This window comes from Pipistrellus hanaki (genome assembly GCF_964339955.1).
Source record: "Pipistrellus hanaki genome assembly, chromosome: 2".
Lineage (NCBI taxonomy): Eukaryota > Metazoa > Chordata > Mammalia > Chiroptera > Vespertilionidae > Pipistrellus > Pipistrellus hanaki.
In genome coordinates this window covers 171,086,410-171,105,609 of record NC_140504.1, presented here as the reverse complement: position 1 = coordinate 171,105,609, position 19,200 = coordinate 171,086,410, and the positions used below count along the sequence as shown (strand labels likewise).

Sequence of the window (19,200 nt, the reverse complement as noted above, 5' to 3'; positions counted from 1 at the left end):
TTACCATGTGTAACCTTTTCTAACATAAGTTGATAGCACACCTAAGAGCCGAGTTCCCCGAGCCCCTACAGAGAAGAGAAATAGGCTCGAGTTCCCAGCTCCTTAGTATGAGGCAAACCTGTCAGCCATCTCTTTCCACTTCATCAGCATTCTCCGCGGCTGCCTCTCGATAGGAAGGTCAAGTCTTCGAAGAAAATAATCTACAACCCCCTGCTCCTCTAATAACAAGGGCACTCGGTAGATGGACGAGACATCATGGACACAGATCACCTGTTTAAAAAGCAGCAAAGGTTATTTTATAAAAACTAATGGGCTGACGGTCTCCTACTAGCTATCTGACCTTGAGAAAATAAATTTGAGAGAAAAGAGGACAATTTTTTTTAGAAAGATATAAATTACCAAAACCAATTAACTCAAGAAGAATTAAAAGATAGTGACTACTGAAGGGTCCCGGGTTCGATTCTGGTCAAAGGCGATTCTGGTCAAAGGCATGTACCTTGGTTGTGGGCATATCCCCAGTAGGGGATGTGCAAGAGGCAGCTGATGGATGATTCTCTCTCATCGATGTTTCTAACTCTCTATCTCTCTCCCTTCCTCTCTGAAAAAAATAAATAAAATATATTTTTTTAAAAAATAGTGACTAATCTCTTATGAACATGGATGTAAATATATTTTTCATAATTTATTTTTATTGATTTCAGAGAGGAAGGGAGAAAGAGAGATAAAAACATCAATGATGAGAATTATTCATCATCATGCCTCCTACTGGGGATTGAACCCACAACCCCAACATATGCCCTGACTGAGAAGTGAACAGTGACCTCTTGGTTCATAAGTCAACGCTCAACCACTGAGCCACAACAGCTGGGTGAATACAAATATCTTAAAAATAAATAAATAAATCACAAACTAAACTACAAATGCTGTTTAAAAAAGAAATTCATGTTCAAGTGTTCAAGGAGGATTTGTCACCAGAATAGTGGTTCTCAAATTTGGTTATGGAACCACCTGGGGGAGCTTTTAAAAATCTGTAAGCCTGTTGCACTCCACACCATCTCTGGAAGTAGGAGGCAGCATCAGTATTTTTTAAAGTTAAGTTTCAGAATCACCACACTAGAAAATTTAACAGTGTGAGACTCAAAACATGAACAGATTAAAGGAGAGGAAGAGAATACCTCGGTGGATGCATGTTTAATAAAAATTCAAAACCTATTCATAATAAAAATTATTGGTAAATTAGAAATTTTATGGAAACTATAAAAAACCCAGAGCTAACATCATTTAGTTTGCACAAAAGTCTGGAACAAGTCAAAACAGGCCACTATCACTATTTCTATTCAGTGATGTACTAGAGATATTAGCCATTACAATTACATTTTAAAATATGTATATGACCTGAAAAATAAACAATTATCACTAACTGTATACAATATTATTTAATCCGTAAAAAAAACACACACACACACAAGAAAATGTATATGTAAACAATCAGAACTAACAGAATTTAATTAATGTTAGCTTGCCTTGAAATCAATGGGCAGAATTCAGCAGGGTTTCCTATACATAGATATATCTACTCAAGAAATATAATTTTTTAAAATATACCATTCACATAGTAAATTATAAATACCTGTGAATAAACCTGAAGTCTTAACAAAGATAAATCTAAAAAGCATCTTTATAAAGAAAATTATACAGGATTAGACCAAATCTAATGATCGGGATGCATGATCGAGGCTGGGGAGGAATGCTGGCCAGCTGGGGAGGGACCGTGTGAGGGCTCCAGGGTATGTCTGGCCCATCTCGATCAGTCCCAATCGGCCAAACCCCAGCAGCAAGCTAACCTACCAGTCGGAGCATCTGCCCTCTGATGGTCAGTACACGTCATAGCGAGCAGTTGAGCGGCCTTAGCATATCATTAGCATATTATGCTTTGATTGCTTGAACAGACAACTGGAGGACCAGTCTCTTAGCATATTAGGCTTTTATTATATAGGATTATTGAAAGATAGTCCTGTCAACAAATGGAGCTAGAACTGGATATAGGCAAAAAGATGACTTTCAACTTTTATTAAAATGTTACTATATATAAAAGTTAACTCATAATGGATCCTAGACCTAAACATAAACCTAAAATTGTAAAACTTTTATAAGAAAACATAGAAGAAAATCTTCATGATCTTGGTTAAACAGAGTGCTTAGATATTATACCAAAAGTATAATCTATAAAGAAAAATGGAGTTTATATAAAAGTAAAAGCTTTTTGTGCTTCCAAAGATACCATTAAGAAAATGAAAATAGCTGAAAATGGTTTGGCTCAGTGGATAGAGTGTTGGCCTGCGGACTGAAGGGTCCCAGGTTTGATTCTGGTCAAGAGCATGTACCTTGGTTGCAGGCACATCCCCAGTAGGGGGTGTGCAAGAGGCAACTGGTCGATGATTCTCTCTCATCGATGTTTCTAACTCTCTACCCCTCTCTCTTCCTCTCTGTAAAAAAAAAATATGAAAATATAAGCCATAGACTGGGAGAAAAAAATGTGAAAATCATATTTGATAAAAGTTCAGAATATATGAAGAGCTCCTAACAATAAGATAAGCAACACAATTTTAAAAACAGGCATAAGATTCAAATTCAAATTTAAATATAGAAATACTTGTCACATGTTTAAAGTGAATAATTTTAATGACAACCTATTCTATTATAGAATTTTATTACTTCGTTTGCTAGGATAGAAATATCTACAATAATGAAGAAGTGCAGAAACATTTTTCTCAGTCTGTTGAGATCTTGCTTCCAGGTGTGACCTTTGATTTGGCTCAAATCCTATATTAAAACCCTAATATGCAAATCAACTGAACAGCAGAATGACTTGCAGGAACAACAGGTCACTATGATGCACACTGACCACCAGGGGGCAGACACTCAATGCAGGAGCTGCCCCTGGCTCGGCCAGAAGCCAGACTCAGGACTAGCAGCTAGCAAGTACAGCAGTGGTGGTGAGCGGACTGTGAGAGGGATCCTGGACTGTAAGAGGGATGTCCACCTGCTGGCTTAGGCCTGATCCCCTGGAGTCCCAGGCTGCAAAAGGACACAGGCCAGACTGAGGAACCCCCCCCACCACCCCAGTAAACTATAACAAACTCATAAAAATTTTCTGCAGGGCTGAAACCTGTTTGGCTCAGTGGATAGAGCATCTGACCTGCGGACTGAAAGGTCCCTGGTTCGATTCCGGTCAAGAGCATGTACCTTGGTTGTGAGCACATCCCCAGTAGGGGGTGTGCAAGAGGCAGCTGATCGATGATTCTCTCTCATTGATGTTTCTAGCTCTCTATCCCTCTCTCTCCCTCTCTGTAAAAAATCAATATATATAAAAAAAAATAATAATAATAAAATTTCTGCAGGTTTGGACATTCTCACTTTGAAAAACATAGCCACTTCAAAATAGAATCAGATCTGCCATCCCAAAGGAACTGCCTTGTATATCTTACTCCTCACACCTTTAGGATGTTAAATAACCTCTGGACTGAGCCAAACTAACATTGCGTTCCAAACAATTGTTTGCAAAGCTAACAAGAAAACACACATTTTGACTACCAGACTGAAAATTAAAGGCATTGTTTAAATTAGCACCACCATGCACAGCTAAAGAGTAACTTAGCTAATCTGCAGCTATCGAAATTCCTTCTTGGACTTATTAACATCAACAGGAATTCCTTCCTTCTATTCATGTAATTATTCTGTTTTTCTTTCTCATAGAAACATCTTGCTTTCACCTGCTAATTAGAACAATATTAGGGATTCTACCCGAATCAGTAAAAACCCAAATTAATAACAATTGAAATACATGGTAAAAAGACTGTTCATGCCCAAGTTGGTCTGGTTCAGTGGTTAGAATGTCGGCCCCTGGACTGAAGGGTCCCAGGTTCCATTCCAGTCAAGGGCACGTATCTTAATTGCAGGCTCGATCCCCAGCCCTGGTCGGGCTGCATGTGAGAGGTAAACAATTCATGTTTCTTTTTCACAATGATGCCTTTCTCTCTCTCTCTGTCTTCCCCCCTCCCTTCCATTCTCTCTAAAAATCAAAGGAAGAAATATCCTCGAGTGAGGATTAACAAACAAACAAAAAAGGCTGTTCATAACAGTGAAATTATTCTTACACATATGTGTTATGAAGCCCTCTGAGCGGGCTCCCAGCTCCCAGCTCAGGAACCTCACCCAGGAACACTGCTCTCAGACCCAGGCTGCCCTCACTCCCTGAAGCTTGTGCCATCATGGAGATGGAGATGACAGTTGCTCTGTAATGGGGAAAGGCTTTCCTCTTGCTCTGTTCCCTTTAATGCCAGGCAATGATTTTAATGTTTTTATATTCAAATCCATACTCCTGGTAGTCTTGTAGATGGATTTCCCTTATTTTAACCCTGCTGCTTCATTCTCCCCTCTCTGTCTCCTGACCTTCAAATAATCTAGCAGCAAAACAAAGCATCTATAACTTAATCATAAAACCCCTCAAATCCATAAAAACTCTTTCGGCCAAACCTGACCAACTTATCACTACTAGAATTTCTATACCATGCACCATACTTAAGACATATTACAGTTCCACAATTTTGAATTTCCTGTACCATAGGTACCCTTCAGAAGTACAGGTAACAGAAAAGACTAAAATACGTTTAGAGCCTACAACACCTTAGCCACCAGACACCAGGAATATCAAGTTGAATAAGGTGAGCCCTGTCCTCAAGAAGCTCAAAGTCTATTAAGGGAAACACACAGACACACATAAGGGGCAGTATAATAGCTCACCACCAGCACCTGTGAGCCCAAAGAAAGATCAAACTGAGGTTGAAGTGTGATAAGGTTTGACAGGTAAAGCTGCTCAGATAATACTGTGTCCTAGCTGGGCCCAAAGGAAGAAAATGAACAGGATTGTGAGGCCAAGAGGGAGGCGGGGGGAGCGGGGGGTGAGGGTGGGGAGAAAGAGGATGTGTGGACACCATTCAGCATGGCTGCAAAGGATAGTACAAGTGGGGAGAGAAGAGGCAGGAGAGGAAAAGCACATTGGGGAACCACAAGACAAGGTCATGGAGTCACAGAGCCAACAGGTTCAGTTCTTCTAGGGAACAGTCTGTGGTCTCAAATCCTGAACCAAAGATAAGCCTTACAAAACTGGTTAAGAGACTTCAGGATAATCAGGAGCAAAAAGTGATCCATGTGAAGATGGAGCTTCTACTCACTTGTTCAGGTTCAACATGGCAGAACATAGATATTTTCTCTTTCACTGACGTGTCAAGAGGATTTGCACACCTGCACACAACCTGGTAGTAAAAGAAAGCATGACAGAAAGAATGGCTTACAAAGCTGGGCTTTCTCCTAATTTAAATGAAAACAGACATCCTAGCACAATGCATGCATATTATGACAATATTATCTGTTTGTAAAACTTAAAATTCCCAAATCCCAAACTGGAAAAACAGACACGATTACTGCACTACAAGAGGCAAACGGGGTTTCCTCAATGTTCTTGGTTAGGAGGGAAGAGAGAATAAATGACTCGCTGAGAGAAGAAATAAGGCTCAACCATGTACATGCCAGAGAAGGAAATATTTGTAAACTACAGCCCCAGTTCAAAGAACTATACCTATTTCTCCACCATCCACTTAAAAGATGCTAAGAAAACAAAGGGCTTGGGTGCCACAGAAGATCATGCTCAAACCAAGTAATAAGGACACCTTACCAGATCTGGGGAAAGCCCAAGGCCTCTGAGTTCCCGCACACTATTCTGGGTAGGCTTAGTCTTCTGTTCCCCTGTTGAACTTGGCTATTTTATTAAAGAAAAAAGAAAAAAAAGTTACTTGCTCTATGGTAGGAATTTTCAAGTCTGAATTTTCCCTGAACCCCCTTTTTAATGGGGAAATAGATTTGATCCTTTAGTTAGTTTTTATTTTTTGTAAAACTTACACGTCACATATTTTAGAGTCAAATAGTTCTACAAAATTTGTCCTTAAGACCGGAGATAAAATCTAGAGACAGCCAGCCATTCTTTCACTCTTTTAACTGATCCCTCTAGTACACTTTATTGCTGATTCCTGACTTATAGTTTGAGGCATTTTTTTATTGATTTCCCGGTTACACTCAACACTTGCAACCATTCTGAGCCTGCCACCCCCCACTTCATGATCCCTCACCAGTGTTTGTGACTTTTGAAAAGTAGTTAAATACTGACCACCGTTAGCCATGTGCCATACTTTTCCTTTCTGGTCCAAACGTTTGTTTTCTGTGTGGCTTTCTGTTTTGTTTTGTTGGTATGCTGCGTTTTCTATGTACTAAATTATCTTTATTCTCCTCTCACACTTAACAGCTACATTTGCTAGGTATAGAATTCTAAGTTGAAAATCATTTTCCCAAGAATTTATAAGGAAACAGCTTCACTGTTAGCTTCCAGTATTGCTGATGAAAAGTTGAATGCCATACCGATTCTTGATGTTTCTCTTCAGAGCCCTTTAGAATTTCTTTCCCATTGTTCTGAAATTTCACAAGGATGTGCCTTGGTGTGGAGGTTCATTTTCCATTCAATATGTTAGGCATTCAGCGGGTCCTTTCAATCTAAAACCTCATGTCTGGAAACTTCCTTGAATTGGCCATTTAAGTATTTTAGGTTTTGTTGGCCATGCATTCTCTGTCACAGCTACTCAACTCTGCTCTTTTAATACAAAAGCAGCATGGACAATATATAAACCTAAGGGTGTGGTCATATTTCCATATACTTTTTAAAACGGCTGGGTTGATTTGACCTGTGGGCATAGCTTATGGACCCCTGGTTCAGAATCTTTCCCTCTCCATTTGTTATTTTTTGGGACATCCTATTATTTGGATGTTAGAACTCCTGGACCATTCCTCACCTTGGTTTCTCTCTCTTATCTTTCTGTTCTTCTTCCCAGCATATTTCATCAACTTTCTTTCTCTTAAAATTTTCAGTTCTGTTATCTAATTTTTAATCCCCAAGGATTTTCTATTCTCTGAACATTCCCTTCTTGGGTATCCAGCTTTGTCAAATTGATGCAGTTTATCTCCCTTAAATTCTAAGGATATTAATGACAGATTGTTTTATTTTCTCTATGTTTCCTGCTCCCTGCAAAGCCTTAATTTCCTCTAATTTTCATTTTTTCCTATTGTTTTGATCACTGGCTACCAGGTCATATGGAGAAGGTAAGTGGAAGTTCTGTGAAAGTGCACTGACTTGTGCACTCTGGGAATCTGGCTGGCCTGTTTCACTGGGGAGCCTCTGAAGGCAGTGTTTTTTTCTCCTGGGGTGGTCATACACCCAAGAAGAATCTTACAACCTCCTATGGAAGGTCCAAGCCTGGCTGTGATGTTTATGGGAACCAAGTGGAAGAAGAAGATAGGGTGTCTCCAAAGCATCAAATTACACTCCCTTCCCCCATCTCTGTTTTTAGTTCAGTATTACTGCCCTCAAATATCCCTAGTGTTTGCTCATTCAGAATCTCTCTTCAGAGAAAAAAAGCTCCAAGTCTTCGGCCAAGGTGGGGGTGGGGCTAGTGCCCCGCAGTGCACATTAGGGAAAGATGGAGCTCATAACTGCTATTCCAGAAGCAGTCAACCCCTTGGGGGTCTAACTGCTTCTGGAACGGCAGTTGTGAGCCCCCCCTTTTTCCCCTGCCAGAGGTACCAGAGGCTGCCATTCCTGCACCTCTGGGGGCTTTGAAGGGCAAACTGGATTGCTTCTCTTTTCCTGATGCAGGCTGAGGATCCAGCTCTCCCAGGTCTGCTAAGTCAGTTTCTACATGTCCACCTGCTTTCTGCTCTCCGTATTTATCTTTGTGAATTTTTGTCGATATAAAAATTCCCTTTACCACAGTTGTCATGGGCTTCACCATGTGGTTAAAGACAAATAGATATGGTCAGTCCACCAGCTTTAACTGCAACGTCCCTAATTATTTCCCCAAATGTTTCCCACTGGATCTTTTCATAAAGTATGACTGTAATTTAAAGTACACAAAGAAGTTTTTATTTTCTGCTTCCCGCAGCTCAAATATTTAAAACAGAAAAGGAGTGAAAATCATTCTCTTCTCCCTCCTCTCCATCACTCCGAAGTTTTAAATGACTTACCTGAGGAACGAGGCTGACGTGAATATTACAGAAGTTCTCTCTTTTGACCTTGAACTGGAACTGACGGAAGGCCTCAATAAAGGGCATGCTTTCTATATCTCCCACTGTTCCACCGAGCTAGAGGAACAAAGTTATTTTAGAGGTTAAACACTAAACATCCCTCCTGTGGGTTATTTTTCTGACAGTAATTAGATATTTCTTTGTGCAAAAGATTACTTTTTTTGGATGAGTTTACTATTCCCCAGGATTATCGTGGATCTTTTCAAGAAAAAGGTCTGGTGAAAGATGTACTAAAAATTTTAATTGTAGAAGAGTCATAGAGCAACCTAAATCTTATCCACAAAAAACTTTTGTATTAAAAAGCATCAGTTGCAGCCTATCCCAGATGGTTGAGCATCTACCTATGAACCAGGACAGTGGTCGGCAAACTCATTAGTCAACAGAGCCAAATATCAACAGTACAACAATTGAAATTTCTTTTGAGAGCCAAATTTTTTAATGTTAAACTTCTTCTAACGCCACTTCTTCAAAACAGACTCACCCAGGCCGTGGTATTTTGTGGAAGAGCCACACTCAAGGGGCCAAAAAGCTGCATTTGGGCTAGTGAGCCGCAGTTTGCTGACCACAGAACCAGGAAGTCACAATTCAATTCCCAGTCAGGGAACATGCCCAGGTTGTGGACTCAACCCCCAATGGGACATGTAGGAGGCAGCTGATCAATGATTCTCTCTCATCATTGATGTTTCTTATCTCTCTCTCCCTTCCTCTCTGAAATGTGTGTATATGTGTGTACGTATATGTATACGTACATATACATACATACATATAATTTTTTTTTAAATTACCAGTTACAAACTAGCTGCTGGAACTTGAGTCTCCTATTTTGCAGGAACAGAGATCCAATAGCCAGGATCAGCAAAGCAAGAGTATAGAAACTGAAACCAAAAGAGGCTCATTCATTCAGAGAAACACAAATGTGTCACAGTCCACACCACAAAGATAAATGTTGAAAAAGGAGAATTGCTCAGGCAAAGTATCAGTTTGACTGCACAGCCGATCCACATGACTGTTGCTCTGCCCTCACCTGCCACGTCACAGTCAGGAGGGTCAAGGGCTTCGCCGCTGATGGCTGACTCAGGAGGTGAACAGTACACTTGGCCACCCACCCAGGAATCACAGAGTTTAGAAAAGACTTGTACACACCTCGATAACACACACTTGAGGTTCCAGGCCGTCTTCATCCACAGGTATTAATGCCTGTCTCATTACCCACTCCTGGATTGCATCTGTGATGTGAGGAACAACTGGGAAGGAAAAAAAAAAGGGTGATGACTCACACTTTTCCATCAGCATAGATGAGGAAGACACACTTTACCTTTAACAGCAAATGGCTGCACGCTTTGCCTTCACAGAGAGGCAAAGGGATCACAAAAATATTTTTTTTAAAAGTATATTTTATTGATTTTTTACAGAGAGGAAGGGAGAGAGATAGAGAGCTAGAAACGTCAATGAGAGAGAAACATCGACCAGCCACCTCCTGCACACCCCTCACCGGGGATGTGCCCGCAACCAATGTACATGCCCTTGACCGGAATCGAACCTGGGACCCTTCAGTACGCAGACCGACCCTCTACCACTGAGCCAAACCGGTTTCGGCCACAAAAATATTTTTGAGACCACTCTTAAATGACCTTAAAAAAATCTTTGGGCTCCTGCTCCCACGCCCCACAGTCTCCCTTCCAGATTCCCAGTTGTGGCCGGATACACTAGAGGAGAGTAAGGTTGAGAGTGGCGTCCTGACCCAATCAGAGATCATCAAGTGCACCTATTCACCTCCTCAGTCAGCCATCAGCAGCGAGGCCCTTGACCCTCGTCCACATCAGGACACCACTCTGACTCAGGGTGTGGGTCAAAGTGGCATCCCACATCCTTAGTCGGTCTACCCTGGCTGCACAACCATAACCACACAGCAGACCACGTGGCCGCCCTACTGCTTACCTGGGTGCTTTTCAAGGAACAAGGGAAAGCAAGACCCTGCTCCATTAGGTTTGAGGGGAGACAATGCACACGGGACAGTACAGTTAGGAGCACAACCTCTGCGCTCAGAATGTCTGGATTCACGTCTCCGTTCTACCTCTCATTAGGGGTGGATTTTTGGGCAAATTACTTAACTATTCTTAAGCTCAATTTCCCTCTCCATTAACTGGAGATAATAGCTTCTCCTTCATAAAGCTGTGGAAATCACATGAGACAGCACTGGTAAATGCTAAGTAGAGTGCCTAGCATGTCAATGCTCAATAAATGCCAGCTATTGCTAAAAACTTTTAAAAATCTTAACTGTTAGATTCTGATAACAAAATCCCAAGGGGCAGAGATTACTGTTTAACTTGCTATGTATAGAGCCAGCAGTGCCTCAAGCACAAGGAAATTCATTATCTATTCCATACACAGCAGCCACAGTGATCTTTCAAAAATGCAAATCAAAGTTCACCACTCCCTGAATTTCTTCTCTGAGTAAAATCCAAATTCCAGGTCGGGGTGGTAGGCCCCATATGACCTTGCTGCAACTCCGACCTCTCACCATCCCCCTGGGTCACTATGCTCAGCCTTAACAGCTCCTCATTTCCCTGGTGAAGACCTTTGCAGCCTTGGGGCTTGGTACATGCCACGCACCCTCCTCCCTCCATTCCTCCCATGGCTAGCCTCTCGGCTCATACATCCTCTCCTTGGAGGCTTTCCCTGAGCACCTGTCCAACTGGCTCTCCCCACTACTTTCTCTATCTCTCTTCACTCTTCTTCCATCACAGCTCCTAACAGACACCTCATTCCCTCTGTGTGTAACCTCCACGAGGGCAATGGCCTCTCTGATCTTCTTCATCAAGGATTCCCAGCACCAGGGAGGTCTGACTACCAGGAATGAGCATTCACAACACATTTGATGAGTGAATGAATAAATGGACAAATACACTGGAGCCTAGAAAAATGAACTGTATAATCAAGGTCATTATAATTCCAAATTGATCCCTTTGTGTGTGTCAGGAACTCAAGAGAAACTCTTTACTGACTTAGCTCCTTTAATCCTCCTAACATCCAGGAGAAGTAGACACTGTTATTATCATCTTCATTTTACAGAAAAGGAAACCAGACCTGAGAGGTTTAGTCCACCTATGTTCATAAAGTTGGTAAGTGGTAGAGCTAAGGTGTAAACATGACCTGATTAGCCTAGAGTCTGGTCTAAGGTAGCTCACTGTCACAGGGACTTTTGGCTTTTGGTCCAGTAAAGCCTAAAGCCAAAAGCAGATCTATTCTCCTAACCCAGGTGAAAGCCACTTTTTAGCAGCCCCAAAAGTGTGTATGTATGTCATTATACTAGGTCAGTGGTTTTCCAACCCCACCTTTTTCAAACCAGCACTTTTCTCAAATGAACCACTATGCAAACCCCAAGACAGCAAACATACAAGTGAAACTGGGCTGGTGACAGCTCAAGAGGACTGAGACCCACTTACCAGAGTAGCCTAAAATCAATGCACATGATGCATGCTTTTCCCCTGCCACCACCTATACACAGACACAGCAACAATACACACACACACACACACACACACACACACACACACACTCTGACAGGCTTATTGTCCTAACCTAGTTGCCTTCAGCACTTCACACTCATCACTGTACTGTATAAAGACAACAGCTCTCTGGACTCAAATCACACCACCAGACTGACAGCTTTAGTGCCATCCACAGAGCATTAATGGCTTCTTCAAGTTATTTTTTAAGTCAACTGAAGGCTAATAAAAAGCTAATATGCAAATAGACCAAATGGTGGAACAGAACAACTGGTCGCTATGACATGCGCTGACCACCAGGGGGCGTTCGAGGAATATGGAGGGCATGGCCACAGTGGGATGGTGGAGGTTAGTGGGGTGACAGACTAAGGCAGGGCACTGTTCGCTGCCACAAGTGGATGAGCCACTGGTGGTTACTGAAAATTCTTTGCTCCCGTGCACCATGGTCCTGCCCAGTGCTAGCCCCACTTGCATCTGCTGCTGGCGCCCAGCATCAGCCCCGATCCCTTGGTGCCGCCAGTGGGTGCAAGCAGCAGCTGCCAGCCCCAAGCGCCCCTCAGGGCTTCTCCACCTCTCCCTGCTCCTGAGGGGAGATCAGGGCCGGCAGCACATCTGCTCCTGGCCCCACTTGCACCCACTGCCAGTGCCAGAGCCACCACTCGCACCCACTGCCAGCGCCAGCTCTGCTCTCACCCACAGCCTATGGCAGAGCTGCTGCTTGCACCTGCTGCTGGTATCCGGCACCATCAGCAAACAAGCAGCTGCTGCCAGCCCTGACTGCCCCTGAGGGCTTCTCCACCTTTCCCTGCTCCTAAGGGGCAATCAGGACAGCAGCCACAGCTAGCACCTGCTGCTGGTGCTGGCCCAATCACTCCGTGGTGGCAAGTGGGGCTGCTGGCAGAGGGAGGGGCCAGGGGCTGTGGTGGGAGGGGCCGGGTGGGGCACAGAGGATGTGCCAAGATCCGCCCCTGTGTCTATTGTGCACTGGGCTCCTAATATTTCAGTAATAATACACAAAAGAAATTCAACTGGTTAAGACTTTTAAACTTGGAAGGTAAATCCAGTCTTACCTTGGACGGTTTTTCCCAAGTAATCACCTTTGCGTTCCTTGTTAATGACATATTGGTATATCTTTCCAGTGGTCAGATTATTGTCCTTGGTGAGGCGGATGTCAAGGAAACGCTCATAGTTACCCAGGTCAAGGTCAACTTCTCCACCATCATCCAGTACAAAAACCTCACCTGCAGCAAACAGTGAAAATGTTTAGGGTAAATGAAAAATATACATGCCATGGCACAACTTGCGTGCCAAAACATTAATACTCAACTAGAACAAAGTTACCTATACACAAAGCAATTTATTTCTAGATAACTAAATAGGACACATAAAATCACCAACCATTCTCCAAAAGGTAACTTCACAACAAACTTAGTCTGTGTCAGAAATAGTTCTGAAATAGCATGGAATTGAAGAAAATTATAGCCCAAAGAGCTATGGACATCTGAGACTTTACAGTTAGAATGGCATCTGTTGTTTTCAACAAATGCTATACTTAAGCAAAGCAAGGTTTGAAATGTGATAAAAGCATGATTTGATTCAAAGCTTAAACATGACATAAATATGTTAAGGTTGTTGATTCTAAAAGCCAACTCTGGGCTACACTTTAGTCCTAAACAAAGTTGTGAAAATGAAAGTATTTCCCATCCCTATGTTTCACGTTCATTTCTCCAAATGTCATTTTAGCAACTTTGCCCAGAATGGCTGGTTTGTTCCTACCGTCACAATAAGAGACAAGCTCAAATACAGGAAAAGGAAAAAATGTCTCATTTTCCCCCTCAGAGGGAGAGCTCATCCTCTGCTGGAGAATTCTGTAGGAAATATTGCCCCATGTGTCCGTCTTTTCCTATCGCTATTTATTACACATAGACTTTTGCCCTGGTGACACTCACCCTTACACATTTTTACCTCAACATTAGGAAGTAGAAGTATGAAAACAGAATTTTAAAACTTAGGAAGTATGTTCTATGAGTACATCTCCCCCCAATTTTAAGCAATTAATCTTTGAGGTAATTCAAACAATCAGGTATCACACAGTTGATAGGTACTCTATCCTCCTTTAGCAGTTTCAACTTTTCACTCACCTCAAAAGATGCTCGTTTATATTATCCAAACTCTGTTAGCAAAACAGAAACTCTAGCATCTATATGTTGCTAAAATCCCTGCAAAGTGGTCCATTAGCCCGTTTGAATGGAATTCTCCATCAAAGGAACACGCAACTTCCAGAGGTCAGTTACCTCCACCTTGGAAAGCGCTTGTATTATCAAGATCTTTCTTATACCAGGGAAAACTCTATTTCTTTATTATCTTTTCACGCATCCTGTTTCTAAAGCTTGGGGCCAGCAAAAGTAAGTATAACCCCTGTTCTCAAATATTTAAAGAAAGTTGTCACCAGATTACCTATTTTCAATCGAAGTGACAGATTTTAACTCAGCTGCCAAAAAGATAATTTCTATTATTTCTGTAATAGAAACCTCTAAACTCTAATTACTACACAGCATATTAAGATTTCTGCTTCCTCTCTGTCCAGGTGAGAAAAGCATCATTCTGCAACTCTAAGGAACTTTTTAGAAGGCAAGAAATGGAAGTTATGTCATGCAAAATACACACAATTTCCTAGGGCTGACTGACATTTCTTCTACACACTACACATTACTTTTAAAAAGAAAGAAGAGCCCTAGGCCATTTGGCTCAGTGGACAGTCAGCCTACAGACTAAAGGTCCTGGGTTCAATTCTGATCAGTTGCATGCTTGATCCCTGACCCTGACCAGGGCACATGTGGGAGGCAACCTCTTGATGTGTCTCATACCTATGTTTCTCTCTCTCTGTCTCTCCCTCTCCCTTCCATTCCCTAAAAATCAATGGAAAAATATCCTCAGGTGAGGATTAACAACAAGTAAATAAAAGAAAAATGCACTTTGCTTACCATGCTCATAAGGAGAGAATGTCCCTGCATCGATGTTAATGTACGGGTCAATTTTAATCGAAGTTACATGTAAACCACATGACTTCAGTATTGTGCCCACACTGCTGGCGATGATTCCTTTTCCAATTCCTGATATAACACCACCAGTAACTAGAATGTACTTCATTTTACTTTGTGACCTGGGAGGACGGAAAATTAAAGGTTAAATACACCTCAACAAAATAAACGAAGGTTCACATACCAGATCTGCCACTTAACTAATAGTTATAACCCTCTTGGAGCCTAGGTTTCCCTGTCTGTCACATGACTTCTGAAAATTGTTTTGTTGTTTTTGGGCCACTGAATGGCTTCAGTCAAATATGAGTTGAAAAACAACTGATAGCCAAAACCGGTTTGGCTCAGTGGCTCAATGAAGAGAGCGTCGGCTTGCGGACTGAAAGGTCCCAGGTTTGATTCTGGTCAAGGGTATGTACCTTGGTTGCGGGCACATCCTCAATGGGGGGGGTGGGGGGTGCGCAAGAGGCAGCTAATTGATGATTCTCTCTCATCGATGTTTCTAATTCTCTATCCCTCTTCCTCCTCTCTGTAAAAAATCAATAAAATAGCCAAAACCGGTTTGGCTCAGTGGATAGAGCGTCGGTCTGCGGACTGAAAGGTCCCGGGTTCGATTCCGGTCAAGGGCATGTACAATGGTTGCGGGCACATCCCCGGTAGGGGGTGTGCAGGAGGCAGCTGGTTGATGTTTCTCTCTCATCAATGTTTCTAGCTCTCTGTCCCTCTATAAAAATCAATAGAATATATATATTTTTTAAAAATCAATAAAATATATTTTTAAAAAAGAAAAACAACTGCTAATCAAATAATGTACCTATTTTTTTTTAAAGTTTTGACAACAACCCTCAGAATCAACTGAATAAAAAAATAATAACTTTAAGCTATTGATAGAACACTATGCCTCAAATGTTGGCTGACACCACCAGACAATGGAACACCAGGCAGGCACCTCATTATTTTCCCTACACGGGGAAATAATTTCATCCTTGGATGAGCACTCTGATTTCCCATAAAAGAAATAGTGTCTTTGGCTAAATCACAAGGTAGCCCTAAGAAAACACGGCTCCTCTAGGTTATGGAAGACAGAATAAAAGGAAAGAACTTTAACATTGACAAGAAGTTGCAGTTAAACCTATAAATCTGTTGAAGGTAGCTCTCCTTCTGCAGTTTAATAACTTACTCCTGGCCAGCAATCTCTCTCAGGTATGATCTGAAGAGTTTTATCTATTGGAGGAAAGGGACAGCAGATAATAAACCAGTGTGAAGCACGTAATGGGCGGAGGACTCAAAGAGAGGGCAGATTAGATTAAATCCAAAGAACCAGACAGTTGTGGCAGTGTCTGGAAGAAACAGACTCTAGGAGAGATAAAAGGGATGGACAGATAACAAGAACAGCGGGAATAAGGGGCAGGTAAAGCAGCGTAGACCAGAAGAGGAGACAGAGACAGGCTCGCAAGGAATTGACCACGGGCCCACAGCATCAAAGGTCCAGAAACATCATTTGGTCAATAAACCTAAATGTGATCAAAATGAAAAATGCAATCGCCAAGGAGAAAAAGCGGTGCTTGCTTTGGCAAAGTCAGGTCCTTCTCTGGGAACACTTCATGTGAAGCCAAATTATAACAAAAATAAGCTAAGAAAAGGAACAAGGAAACTGGAGTTCTGCTTGGAGCAATCTCCCACCCTGTTCTTCCCCAAAGCAAGACACACCTGGCAAGAAGATGAGAATGCTTAGAATGTCTCCGCCCTGACAGAAGACTAGGTCCCTGTCCCGCTCTGTCCTCTGTAGCAACATTTCCAAAAGCCATGTTCCTGGTGTCTACAAAACGCATGTGGGGTTCCCAAAAAGGGCTTTAGAGACAGATAAATAAGAGGAATGCTGGCTCGACAGTCAATTGGCTTCTTCAATGCAAGACCTTTGGGAGCCTTTAATAAGGTAACATTTAATGTGACCTCCAAAAAAAAAAAAAAGTATACAAAGCATGCAGTTTCCCCCATGTCCCTAACATTTGGGGGAAACACTTCTCTGACTGTTCCCTTAAAGTAAAAATAGTTCCTTCCTCTCACATGAATATCAGATGTGGTTATATTTTAAATATGTCCTAGCCAGGGATATCCCAGAGACCATGCCTGGTCTTCCTAAATTTGGATGTTCCCAGAAATTCCTCAGCCACTGGGAGTGGGTTACAGAGTAAGAAGACTCATCTCACCCTTTACATTTGAGTTGCCCCAATTTTTCTGTAAAAGGGGGATTCCTGCAGTCTCCCACAGTGCCTGGCCATAAATATGCAATGTACTCAAAACCAGGTACAGGGGGCTGGCAGGACTCCTCCTCAGTCCTGGACTACCCACGACTGTACGTATGTATGTCAGTGCTCGGGAGCCAGACACTGGGGACCCCCATCCGATTTGGGCCCATCCCTCAAATGGCAGGCAGGCAGTTCAGTTATGAGACAAAACATTTATAAAGAAATGAGTACTCCAGGGATGGTGAGAGCAGAGGGACGACATGTGGAGGGGACAGAGGGGGAAGAGAGAGCAGAAAGCTTTCAGTGACAACACCAGGGTATGAAGTGCCATGCATGACCCCTCCGGAAGGAAAGAGAAATCCAAGGGAGGGACCCAGACCGCTCCAGAGGTGCTGACCTGCGAGGCTTGCCATGGGGGAGGCAGGGGAAGGGGAACCGTGGGCAGGAAGGTGACAGCTCTCCTAAGAAGGGGAAGACAGTGGGAAGTAAGCTGGAAGTGTAGGCCAGGGACTCCATCATGTGAACATTTGAAAGTCCAATCTGAACTTTATTGTGAAGGCGATGGAGACCATCGCAAGGTTTCCAAGCTAAGAAGTAACAAAAATCACGATGCATCAGAGGAATTCAACAAAGATGACAAAAATGAAAAATAAAAGCTCCTTTCGCTGTTACATGCGGTGAGCTCCAGCTCCAGCTCCGCCACTTGGGTTCTGAGACCTGTCAAGTCACTGAAGCCGCCCGGAAGCCCGCGTCCTGACATCTGTAAAATGGGGGTGACAGTCTCCACGTCGCCCGTGTCACTGCTGGAGATTCACCATGACCGTGGGTGCAGGCGAGCGTGCGCCACGCAGACACCGGGAACTTAACTTTAAAACGCAGCATCTTCACCCCGGGCGCCGGGAAGGGAGGCGGGCGGCCGGCCGGCCACCGGGCTGAGGGAACGGCCCCGGGCGGCGGCCAGGCCCGGCGGGCTCCAAGGCCCCTTCCGCCCCGAGGACTCGGGGCGCGGCGGAGAGAGGGGGGCCGAGGCCAGGCCGCGGAGCCCTTCCCACCGCGACAAGCGTGTCTCGGACCTTCAACCCCCACCCCGCGAAGGGACGGCCGTGCCCGGAGGCCGGAGGGACGGGGCGGCCCCAGGCAGTCCGAAAAGGAGCAGCATCCGCGGTGCTCCGGACACAACGGCCCTCCGCGTCCACGCGCCATGCCGGCCTCCCGCGGCCGGGCCTCCACACTGGGACCCCGTGGCCTTTCCCGGTGCCCCTCTACCCCCGGCCCTCCGCGGCCCGTCTCCCCGGCGGCGCCCGGCCACGCGGCCCCGCGCGCGCGGGAGCCGGCTCCGAGCCGGCCCGGCCGCCCGCCCCCCTCCCGTTAGGCTCGCAGCTCATTGGGCAGGCCGGCCGCCCTCCTCGCCCCTGATTGGCGCGAGCGGTGTCTGTCACCCGGCGGCGAGGCTGTCCCGCGCGGGCTCGGCTCGCGCCGCCGGTGTCTGCACGGAGGACAGCGCCCCCGGGGTCCCGGGTGCCAGCCTACCTGAGGCCGCTTCAGATCCTCCGGGCGGCTGAGGAGCTGGGAGGGAGACGAGCGCGCTGGGCCCCGGCGGCAGTGAGGCAGCGCGGCCGCATGCGCCCGGCAGCCTTTTACCGGGGCGGGCCCTAGGCGGTGCGCACGCACAGGCGGGGGGCGGGGCGGCGCGCGGACCCTCCCCAGGGTGGAGCCGGAGTGCGCAGGCGCAGGGCACACTCGCTCGCCTACCCCCTGGCGGCCTGGTCTCCGGGGTCCTCACCTGCTGACGCTGGAGAAGGAGCTATATTCCAGGCTGGGCAGGCTCCTTCCTCATCCAGCTCCCTTTCCCCCCACATCATCCCTGGCGGTGGCTGGTCCTGTGTCATCCCGCTGACACACACTGAGCGCTCACGGTGACACGCGCTATGCAAGGGACCCTGTCCGAGGTCTAACGAGGTAGTGCAGCCCACTGATCAGCTAATTACACTTCACCATTTCTTTTCTTTTTCTTTTTTTTAAAAAAATATTTTATTGATTTTTTTTTTTTACAGAGGAAGAGGGATAGAGAGCTAGAAACATCGATGAGAGAGAAACATCCATCAGTTGCCTCTTGCACACCCCTTTCTGGGAATATGCCCTTGACTGGAATCGAACCCTGGACCTTTCAGTCCACAGGCCGAGGCTCTATCCACTGAGCCAATCCGGTTCCCGCAC

The 19,200-nt window shown here is 44.5% G+C and overlaps 1 protein-coding gene across 3 annotated transcripts in view; it reads right to left on the bottom strand.

The window, feature by feature from the left end:
* The window catches only part of CTPS1 (CTP synthase 1), a 32,348-nt gene extending 13,687 nt beyond the window's left edge, over positions 1-18,661 (bottom strand). For all 3 annotated transcript variants that reach the window (XM_084874572.1, XM_084874573.1, XM_084874571.1), the window contains exons 1-8: positions 18,514-18,661; positions 14,681-14,859; positions 12,767-12,937; positions 9,331-9,431; positions 8,128-8,244; positions 5,735-5,818; positions 5,235-5,315; positions 119-270 (exon numbers count right to left, since the gene is read on the bottom strand). In XM_084874572.1, coding sequence (XP_084730698.1) covers positions 119-270; positions 5,235-5,315; positions 5,735-5,818; positions 8,128-8,244; positions 9,331-9,431; positions 12,767-12,937; positions 14,681-14,846 — 872 coding nt within the window. In that variant the 5' untranslated portion in view covers positions 14,847-14,859; positions 18,514-18,661. The remainder of the gene's footprint in view (positions 1-118; positions 271-5,234; positions 5,316-5,734; positions 5,819-8,127; positions 8,245-9,330; positions 9,432-12,766; positions 12,938-14,680; positions 14,860-18,513) is intronic.
* Between the last annotated feature and the right edge of the window lie 539 nt (positions 18,662-19,200).